Genomic DNA, 11756 nt, shown 5'->3' with positions numbered 1-11756 from the left:
TTTGAGGTGGAATTCTGAAATGTCATTGATATTTAATCGTATCGTTTAAAAACTGAACGGAAGACCTACTCGTTATTCGTAACGAGATTGTATCTAGTTAAGGTCTTCCGTTTCCAACGGAAGACCTTATAGTTTTCGTACGATTTCTTATTATTATTATTATTATTTTTTTCCACAAATTTTGTGCACGCGATTTCTCGAAAATTATTCGACCGATTTCAATCATTTTTTCACAGAAGATGGGACTTGATGTAAACTTCATACGTTTTTGAGATTTTTCCTGTCGTCACTTCCGGTACTGATTTATCGGCCATTTTGCACATTTTTTCGACCTATTTTGTGCAGAGCTGATCTCAGAAACTATTAGAGATATGACTATGAAATTTTCAGGATAGGTAGTCTATAGTTTGAAGTTGTGCACTATTATGTTGTTTTACGCCAGTGGCGCCATTTCTTGGCACTCGCCTGGGCTCGAAAATTGAGTACGAATTTTCATTCAAAATTTTCATACGTTTTCATCTGTATCTTTTTATCAGTTGATATTTTGTTAAGACATATATAACACAAGTAGTAGATAATTAAACGTTCTTTCCAACAAAATCAAGAAAAAGGGGCTGGCCCCTTAAATTAGGGGCCATGACACTCGTAAACTCTATTACAAATAACTTAAAAACGATCAAAATTTTGTAATGCAATATAGAAGCAAAGTTGTTGATTGTAGCAATATTTATCAGGTGAAATCAATTTCACACCCATTTATGACGTACATAGGGATTTTAAGGGGCCAAAGTACTTAAACTTTGATGCAATATATCTAGAGAAGGAGACATATTTTGTTAGGCAATGTAGAAAAGAAAACGTTTGCATTGATGATTCTAATCGATTCCACTAATCAAAACTCTAAAGTCTGTCCCCATTAAGGATCTAGAGGGCTGGCCCCTAAAATATTCAATCATTTGTATCTCAAAAATGAACAACAATTTTAGATGGGTGTAAGAACAAAAAATGTTAGTATTCGTGAGACCTTTCGATTGAACTCAAGAAAAAGGGGCTGGCCCCTTAAATGAGGGGCCAAGACACTCGTAAACTATATTACAGATAACTTGAAAACAATCCAGATTTCAAATATCTTTGGTACCTAGCCTTTTTACAAAATTGATACCAGCGAGATTTTAGTCACTGTAAGTGATTGAGACACAAACTTTTATAAATGATATAGACAATCGATTGAAGATATATTTAACGGCTTTTCTTTTGTCAACCGTCACTTCCGGTACTCACCAGAAGAGTTGAAACAATTCATTTTTTTCACAAGTTTAACTGATTATCTTTGGTGTTTCATCTTCCATGATTAATAGGTGTGTACACTAAACAAATGTATAAAAAAAACACCTAGCTTTTATTTTCATAAACCTCTTTCGTTGGTCCGTTTTCGGTCTCGAGACAAAAAAACTAGATTCACCAAGATCGCAGATTTGGCAGAGAATATCGATATTTCATCGTATCATATGAAAACAAAATCGGACGGAAGACCTACTCGTTACTCGTAACGAGATCTAGTAGTAGTCCAATTTTTATAAAAAATCTTTATTAAAACAAAGTGTTTGTAACGTGTGACATCAGGGTATTTAAGACTTTATCAATTTTTAATAGCCATGAATTACTAGTAATTCTTTCAATAAACGTTACCACGGGATGAATAACATTGGTATAATGTAAAGTTTGATTGAGAAAAACTGTATATTTTTGTCAAATGTTAAGTAACTATCAATGCACTAACCAACATAAATAAATATAGTCAAAATACATTGGGGGATTTCGTACTATATTGATACAGTTAAACAAGTTTCGTTCATAAGCTTTTTCAGCCAATTTCTGACCAGACATATTCAGGGTAAATATGCTTTTTAAAAGATACAAGAATTTTTTTTCAAAGTTGTGGAGGTTCTTTTAGTATATCAGATAATTTTGATGAACTAAGAGTGATGAGGAATGAAATGATAAAGAAATAGCTATTAAGACTGTAATTACGAGTCCAAAAATTTGAGCATATTGCTAATAACTTTTAATTAAAAAGTTACTTATCAAGAAAATATTATACACGCTTATAACACATACGCAAAAGATTTATTCCACAAGTACAAATCTAACAAAAAGAAACAAATGTTTTAAAAACAAGATAATAATTAAATGAAGGAACAATGGAAAAGAAGCAAAAACAAAAACAATGCCGAATCAAATAATTTTAGTGCGCTGATACACTTACAAATCGCACTATATTACTCTAAGCTGGTTTTATTTTCATCTTTCGATGGTTTCATGCCAGTGTAGTCAAATGAATCGTTTTCAAAAAATATTCAGAACTTGACGACTGTGGAGAGAAATTTTTTTACGAAAATTTAAGCACTTTACAAAAAGGAATAAAACTTTGATGAGAACTTTTGAATGAAAACAAATACATGCGACCCTGAAATTGAAATAATCGTATGGCGAGTTTCTGTTTTACAATTTATCCAAGAGGTTTCCTTCAATATTTCTAAAACCAACTTTTTAGTATTAAGTGTATTAAATCCTCCTTTATATACAGACAATGCAATGTGCAATAGATTTGGAATCGCAAGAGTCTTCAATAAATAAAAGGTTGTTGTCCTGTTACTTCGTCTCATCGTAAGGTTTTGTAGTTAAATATTTTTAAAACTTGTCATACATATATCTTTAGCATCGTAGAGTTACAGTGTCGCAGAGTCTGCTTTTCTACCATATTTCCAGTTTCTATTTTTAAATGGTATTTTTCAAAGAAGTTTTGGTTCAATGTGATCAATTCACGCTTTAATATCTCATAATCGGTTGCCTTCTTCAAAAATATCTGGATTGTTGAACATCCCCATATTCCAAATCCATTTACGTCAAACCGTCTGAAAGCAAATGTGAAATAATATGATTACAAAGTATGACTACAATTACGTGTAAAAATGTAACTATATGTACAGAAACTGTAATTAAATTACGTAGAGAAGTGACGTCTTTCAGTTAACAGAAGACAGAGATAATACTTAAACTAATATGTAAACGGTGTGACCGTTGGACCGAGCACAGATTTCACACAGTGCAGTTTGATTTTTGTAGAACAAAATTTATTTGAAATGCACAAAGTAGGATCCGCCTGGTTGCCTACTTTTTTTATATATATAAGCGTGTTCTTCTAATCAATTGGCAAGTAATAAAAAGCCGTATATCAAGTGCGCTTTTGTTGGGGGTTTTTTCGGTTGCTACTTTTATGAATAAAGATTTATTGATTTATTTATTTAGTTATTCATTAATCATCTTATGAATTGATTAAATGTTTTGAAGAATAATGATTTTACCCGCGTACCTTTTTAAATATTTTTGTTCGTAAATTCAAAGAGAAAAGCAGAGTTAAACGAACTTTTTAACCATTTTGATAAGAAAATATATGAGTGAGTGTGTATTTTCAAATGATGTTTTTATATCTAATGACCGTAAAAATATGGTGATGTTGTCATCTCTAGTTTTTTTTTAGATATATGGCCCTAAAAAATACACTATTCATTATAATTGGACTTTAAACATCGGGCTTGGAAACATTAAGTGCCCCTACCCTGGGGGCTAAAATTTTCAGGGTCATATACTAGTGCTATACCACTACCACTGAGAAAATATGGTTAAGTGGTCATCTCCAGAGTTTGATATTCGGGTCCCCACTTATAGAACACTATTCAATCATTATAATGGGTTTTTAAACATCGGACCCTAAAATATCGAGGGCCCCTACCATTAGGGGCTTAAATTTTCAGAGTCATCTACAGGTGCTTAACCACTGCCACTGTGAATATATGGTGATATGGTTATCTCTAGTTTATGAGATATGGGACCCTAAAGAATGTGCACTATATTAATTATTATAGGATTTTAAACATCGGGCTCTGAAACATAGGAAACACAATTTCTCTAAAACAGAGGTTTAGCCTGGATAAAATTTGCACAAACAGACACACGGAGTGATAGATTTATTAAAAAATTCTCAAAACATTTTTCACTTACAAATTTAGAACACAGAATTATGCATATACATGTAAGCGTATATCTTGTGAAACCAAGTACTTTTTTTCAATGAATTACCTAAATTAAGTAAGTTCTACGTATTATTCCATTACACACCTGTTCAATTTTTGGCATTGTCTATAAAAATAATAAATTGGCAAAACTAAACTTAACCTGTACAGATGAATGCAGATATACAACCTGGGAGTGTATAAACATTGATTTTAATCCTTAATGGGTTTCCATAAATATATTTTATAAAATCTGAACCAAAAACGTGAGGGAGAAACCCTTCTATGGGGGAAAGCTTCTATATAGTAGCTTCCGTTTTCCGGGGGGAGAAGCTACTATGGGGGTAAACTGCTATACAACACCAGTTCTAAGCAATTTTTAACTTCCGAATAAAAAATAACTCTAAAAAAGATAGCTCTAAATACAGGTCAAAGTAAAAATGGCTAAACACAGGACGCAACGACAGGGTCTCAGATCTACCCTTATCCCAGGGCAACCCAGTCGGTATTCCGATACATCCGACGTTTTCCTGTTTTTTTTTACGATTTTGATATTATACATGCCAGACAAGTAAAATATCAAACTCATTTAAAAACCAGGAAAACGTCAGATATTTCGGGTTACCTGGTCGGTTGTATGAAAATATTTTGGCTTTACTAAGAAAAAAAAAAGTAAACATAACTTGGACGTCTCGGTGGTCATTTATTCCGCAGACTCTGCAGAGTATCGTATGCCAATAAAGGTAAACAGAAAGAAATGACAGCTTCGCGCCACGACTCACATGTCCCCATGTTAGACATGTTTTGTTGTTTTTGCGTGGAAGCTTGCCAGTCCTGTTTTTTAAATTAATTTTTTTATGATTAGCGTGTACGATGATTCAAAATCTAAGATATAGATTGAGACCGTCGCAGGTGGACACAATAGTGTTTTTGAAAATGAAAATAAAATTTGATGCTGAAAAATTTAAAACTGAATATTTGTAAATACCTGGCACATGCTTTAATTGTTATAATAGTAATAATACTCTGTTACATAACAGTTACTGAGTATACCTGCTAAAGCTGAATGCTTGTATTAAAGTACAAAACTTGTATTAATTAATTGTGTTATTTATCTAAAAACAAAATATATCAAGCTAAAAGATACTTCTTGTTTTTAATAATAATAACAGAAGTGCATTTATGACCAAAAGTTATTAATTTTTATTTTGCAAATGCCTATGTTAGTTTTAATTGCTTGAATATGATAAGTACATGTACACGCAATAACTATCAATTCAGTAAGTTGAAAATCTCCGATTAATTTCAATTATGAATCAAAATGATGTTTCTGATTTGATTAGATAATCGATTATAGTGTTTTCTGTCCGATTGTTTGTCTATTTACCGCGGTAGAACACTGATTCAAGTTGTTAATAATATATAAACTTGTACACGTTTTGTTCTGATTTAATACCATAGTAAGAATTTTGTTTCAGCCCCTCAATTAAGCAAGTCAATCTTGAAATAGAAATAAAAATAGTGACACCTCCCAGCATGCCTTATTGCAATTCGAAATGGAGAGACTTGAATAGTGTATTCAACTACGTTCAGTTTAGCGTGTATTATAAGAATCAATTTAATGCAATAATATAAGCTGTGAATGTTACCTGAACAGGTACTCCTTAACATCATTTGGAACAATGGATTTGTTGGCGATACAAGGTGCATCAAGACCATTTGTGTTGTGTCGGGTGTCAAGTATCAACTGTTTCCGGATAGCTTCTATTTCGGCAATAATATCGGATGTTTGTTTATTTAAATCTTCATGTTTGAGTTTTCCCAACCAATCTTGTAGCACTTGATCTAGTTGCTCCTCCAAACATGATGTGATGATCTCTTTTATTCGTCGTTTGCTCTGACCAACACTGATAATGGAACCATCTGCTTCGGGTGTTTTGTCAAAAGGGACATCGGATTGGATCAGGATTTTGTGACATGCATTTTCTCTACGCAAAATCTAGCCAAAGATATGTATGTATATTTATTTTTGAAAGTAATACATTTCCTATTTTCGTTAACAGTTCTTAAAAAGCGACAGATTTATAATGTCAATGTCCTTCTGTTTTAAATTTTACCTCTAAGGCTGATTCTAATTGAAGATCATTTTGAAAGCAAAGAAGTGGGGCTGCTTTCCAACTGAGTTCAAGCATTCCCCCTCGCATATGTTTCTCTTCTGTTAACAAAAACTGTCTTATGGCTTCGTAATAAAATTAGAATAGCAACTCGATGAAAAAAAATCTAACTTACCTTTTACTTTTGATAACAATTTTAGGTTGTCATCAGTATGATTTCCAATAACTTTAATCATGACTTCTTTATCAGACCCATATTTTCTTCTGTTCTCGTCCCTAATCACCTTTTCCAAACGAAGTTCGCAGTCTTTCGCCAGATTGTTAACATAGTGATAGTGTTCGAAATGTTTGGCTTTGATGTAAAAACACTTGATTGATGGATCTAAAAATGCCAGAAACATACCGTCTATAATATTTAGAGTATTGTCATTTACAATTTTTTTAAAAGAAAGATCATTAGATATTAAATGGATAGTTGGATGGCTTGACTGGTTAAATAATCTGTAAAAAAAAATATTCGGTGGATAGATAGATAGATAGATAGATAGATAGATAGATAGATAGATAGATAGATAGATAGATAGATGGTAGATAATTTGTAATGGCATAAAAGGATATATTTTTTTTCTCAGCAACTAATACTTGAAAATATTGTGTATTTCAACTTTCAGAATTACATCATGGCTACATCATTACAGCATTTAACTACTATTCACCTTGCTTGTTTTCTATCAGGTCATGGTTTTCTTCTTCATCCTTCAAGTTTTTTCTTCTCTTTCCTAATGATGTTATATAAATTCATTTTTAATTACAAATTGCTTTAAAAAGCAAATTAACGCTATCATCTATGCATGCCGATATCTCACATGTTTAACTTACTTTTGCAACGTCTTACAAACAAAACTACAAGACCACAAATTACAATCACTGCACAAATCATCACATCTTTGACTGAACTTTCACTAAAATCAAATAAGATTAAATTGTAATACATTTTAATTAATCTAAGCCTAGTGATATAATATAATCAAGTTGTTACAGTTGGGGTTAGCTTCATTGTGTTTTTAAAACAAATAAAAATTATGAAAAGTATGATATTTCTCGCTTATACCCTTGATCCGGTTTGCTGGTTGTCGTTCTTTTTTCTGGTGGGTAAGTCGTTGTCTTTAAAGCTTGTTTTTTATAAACAAGCTCATAACAGTCAGGGTCTGAAAGATTTCAAAATACAATTATCTTTCAAAATATTTACTTCAGAGGAATTAATTAGATGTTGTATGTTATCAATTGTACATGTATGGATATGAAGTAATATAATTGAAAAAAAAACTTGGTTGGTATTTTCCCTGAAAGTACATTTGTAGGCCTCCGTGGAATTGTAAGACTTGCCACACTTGGGAAATGTACTGTTGCATTTGGCTGATTTGTGACCTTGGATAACTCCTCCGGCAACATTGTATTCTGTGCAATATCCTTAAAAAATCAAATGACAAAAATGAAATAGATAGCATAAAAATAAAAGAAAATAAGGATAAAAAGTGTTTTAATGGTTTTTAACATCAAAGTTCACCCATTTTGCTGGGAAAAAAAACTTAAAACATTACCAAATATGATCTTTCTGGGTGCACAAACTTCCAAAGTTTCATTTTCGAATCCATTAATAACACAGTGGTAGACATATGGTTCTTTACTTGTCCCACACAATGCTTGTGACGTTAATTGTTCACAGTTTTTCTTGCTGGCAGCGATATCCCATTCTTTTTTGGTTTTTGGACACGATGCCACGATTTTTACAAAATCTTGGATGGCTCTGTGGCATTTGTTTTTATCACCATTTGACATCTTTTTATACAAAAAAATAATTACTTAATGTTTCTTAAATGTATGAAATGATACAACATAAATAAAATCACTTCTAATAATCCATATTCTACCAAAAGATACATAAACAGACAGTATTTGTTTTAATTTTCTCATACACGCATAATGTATTAGATGTGAAATCTTAATATCTTTTCCTTGCTTAAAATATATGAATTTGTTGGATATTTGGCATATGTGTACATAAACGATTCAAGTTATAATATTTGATGTATAATTATTGTTTATACATTTATGTTTCATAAAATCGCAGTATAATGTTGATGAATTTACGTTTCAAAACGACAAAGCTCTGTACAAACAAGTTATTCAATATATCACAAATAATATTTCAGTCAGCAAGGTTACACAGAGAAATCCAGCTTTTTTTGTTAAACTATACATTTGTTCAATAGTTTAATGTAATATTTTTATCAATTTAAAGGTTTTAAAATAAATTTAAGTGACATGATTTAACCAGGGTACCTATCTTTTCACAATAATTAATTTAATCATTTAGTAAAAATCAAAAATACATCTGCACATGGATTTTAGGAAAGATTCTCGTAAAATATCAGACGTTTTTAGATATAGATTACTATTAACTTAACACTTGGTCTTAAGTTCTAATGTATGTTTGTTTTGACGCCTTCAAAAACCTAGGAAACATATATACATGAAACTGTTAAGTTTTTTTCAGTTGACCATACCAATAGCCTAAGGTAGTACTGTTATTTACTTTATTATGCTACAATGTTGTGGAAATGATTTTCATGCTAAACTTTATTTTTTCTTTCGAATTCTGAACAGTATAAACAGGATTAAAATCACTTAGAATTGAAAAAAAAACCTTGTTATATCACAACTGTATTGGCATTTAAGTTCTACTACTTATATTAATGTATTTCCATGACAATATGTTAGACCTGTCAGTTGATTAATAATCATTTTCTTAATTAGGCAACCTATTTTTATAAAATACAATATAAAATATATGCTACAGATTTATTGAACACATAATTTACGAAACGAGATGTGAATCAGGCGAGGCGTTACTTTGTAGCATATAAATCAGAACATATACCTCAAACAACTTACCTGTGTGACTAGTGTGGCTAGTATCAGTAAAAAGAGGATACAATATGCCATTTTTACTTCATTTTCTACAAAAAAAAGAAGCATCATGAAAGTTTATTTAAATACATTTCAAGAACTCCAATGTTAGTCTAAATGTGGATAAAATAGTATTGTTTTGCTGCTTGTCAAAACTAATACCACTTATTTATTAAATAGCCGGTGTATGAAAAGAGGAGAAAAGGACTTGACATTGAGAGGCAATATGACATTTTTACACCTAGTTTAGAGCAAAATGCTTTTTTTCTTATTAACTATTTAACAAATAAGACACAAATTCATTAAGAATAATGACTTTATTAGAGGCAATATTTCAAAGACGCATGGTGACGCACTTACCCAAGAGTTACCAAATATATATCAATTTTTTCACAATTTTGACATATTGTATATGAAAATGTTTATGATCATATGAATATCATATCTATGAAAAGATGAACTTCTGAAAAATTACAGTGTTGAAAAGTAAAAAAATAAAAATTTTCCATAGCCACGCAAGTGCAATGTATCAATACAGCGTGGCATACATCATAAGCCAGCCCCCTCTCTGAGAAACCTTTTGTCTTCAAGGACTATATATTTATTTAGATGCACTTTCTATGAATGCATATTTCCTGCTGCATATATCGAATAACTTCAAATTATAGCGAGCTCTTAGAACCAGTGTGCGCGGGAAAAAGGAATGAGCTTAACCTACAGATTAATCAAAACAAACTTGTCTACGTCCCATAATGCTCCCTAATGTTTTCACACGTGGTGCTATGCCAAATGTGGCCGACATTTAACTCGTAACTTACGGTGTCTTGAGGTTTGAAGAAACGTGTTGAGTAATGCACAGGCTTAGGCGAGACCCGAGAGATTTGTTTCATACTTCCATACCATCGTATTGAGTCGACATACGTAAAAAAAGACAAAAAAGGTCATGGATGACGTCACAGTATCTTTCCCGCGATAAATTAAGAGGTGGATCAAACATCTGCAATGCGTGTACTATCTATTTCAGTATAGAGTGCGATACCTGCCTCATTGACATATGATTTGTTTTTATTTTTATAGAGATTATATATAGATATATGCTACATGTAGCAGGAGCCATACTTTACTGTCATATCGATCCATTTTTAAGTTAATTGTGCATGCATGTTCAGTAAGCAGGTTAGTATATGAGTAGGGAGGAAATAAACATTAGGACAATAGAAGATTTTTCATATAGTCAAACTATTAAATTTGAAAGTGGGAAATTACACACCTACAAACAGGGACTTGTCTCTCTCTCCTCGCCCTCTCTCTCTCCCTCTCTCTCTCTCTCTCTCAAAAATCCGTTGACATTCGTTAATACCAAAATAACACTAAGTTGACAATGATGCAAGGTGTGTGTAATTCGTGCTGCACTCGCCACAACGGTAACACCGTAAAACATATTAACTCTTTTCTCAGTTTGTCAATACCACTGTAACTATTTTTAGACATCAATTTCGTGACACTCTAATCAATGTCCAAAACAACTCGCTTTAACAGGTGTTTTTCAATAAAAGCTTTTATATTTAACAGTCAGAATTTCATTTATCAAAAGATATACCCAGGTCGTAATACGATTTACATTTATTTAAAACCAGGGTCAGACAATGGCATATATCTATATCGTAAAATGTAAATAAACAAACTGAAAGTAGAGTATACACATTGTTAAAAAAAACTTCCTTACAAGTTAATCAAAAACCTATTATAAAATCCGATAAAAATAAGATATCAAACTCTTTTAATAGATTACTTCAAGATAAAAAAATGCTAACAAAAATCCTAACTACATGTATGTGATACCGGAAGTAGATTTTTTAAAATTGATTTTTAAGAACGGAGTTCCATTTAATATAACTATAATACACTATTGATGTCGTACATATGAATCATTTGTTTTGAAATGCAAAAAATACTTCCAAAAAAAGAACTTACTAATACGTCAGTCAGTTTTTCCCTTCAATTTCCTCAATGTCTTTCTATGTTTACAAACTCTAGACTGGTCCTCTGTCTAATTTGTATTAATCACGCATGTCAGAAAGGCATTGCCAGTCTACACAAACTCTTATTTGTGCAGCCGAAAACCCCTTATGTCGTCAATGAAACACCTCGATAAATCTGCAAGTGTGTTATAAGATCATTTACATACAATTATATCACAATTAAAAACTATTAAAAGTACAACATTAGATTACACACCTACACGTTTAACAAAAAAAGGAATGGACACAACTTGTTTTACTTGGAAGTTAAGTTCCTTTAGTTGGTATGAGACGACTCCATATTTCGACGTACGTCCTTTCGAATTTTACAATGAAAAATTTAAATTTAAAATATCTACCTTTTAAACCATTTTTCATAAAACATAACATTTTCGTCAGATATTGTAGCATTTGATAACTCTAAAACGGTAAAAGTATTTTGATTATTACTTTAATCCACCATAATACCGACAGGTATCTCATAATCTTAAAATCATTACTAAATCTGAATATGACATGTAGATAAATCTGCGAGTGACAGAGTGTGACCTTGATTTGAAAGACTTCTCATGCGATTA

General features: G+C 31.6%; 1 protein-coding gene across 1 annotated transcript; it reads right to left on the bottom strand.

Moving 5' to 3' along the window:
* Nucleotides 1-2059: 2059 nt before the first annotated feature.
* LOC128172912 (uncharacterized) lies at nucleotides 2060-11213 on the bottom strand. Its single transcript, XM_052838648.1, has 11 exons — nucleotides 11132-11213; nucleotides 9143-9207; nucleotides 7789-8026; nucleotides 7541-7657; nucleotides 7299-7395; nucleotides 7067-7149; nucleotides 6904-6966; nucleotides 6363-6569; nucleotides 6191-6288; nucleotides 5723-6072; nucleotides 2060-2915 (listed from the first exon to the last, which is right to left on the bottom strand). Exons 2-11 carry the CDS (start codon nucleotides 9191-9193, stop codon nucleotides 2702-2704), a joined length of 1518 nt encoding a protein of 505 aa, XP_052694608.1. The 5' UTR covers nucleotides 9194-9207; nucleotides 11132-11213; the 3' UTR covers nucleotides 2060-2701.
* Nucleotides 11214-11756: the final 543 nt, after the last annotated feature.

The sequence above is a fragment of the Crassostrea angulata genome, chromosome 2, assembly GCF_025612915.1.
Source record: "Crassostrea angulata isolate pt1a10 chromosome 2, ASM2561291v2, whole genome shotgun sequence".
Classification (NCBI taxonomy): Eukaryota; Metazoa; Mollusca; class Bivalvia; order Ostreida; family Ostreidae; genus Magallana; species Magallana angulata.
Note: the sequence above shows the minus strand (reverse complement) of the source record. Positions and strands in the feature narration are given on the sequence as shown.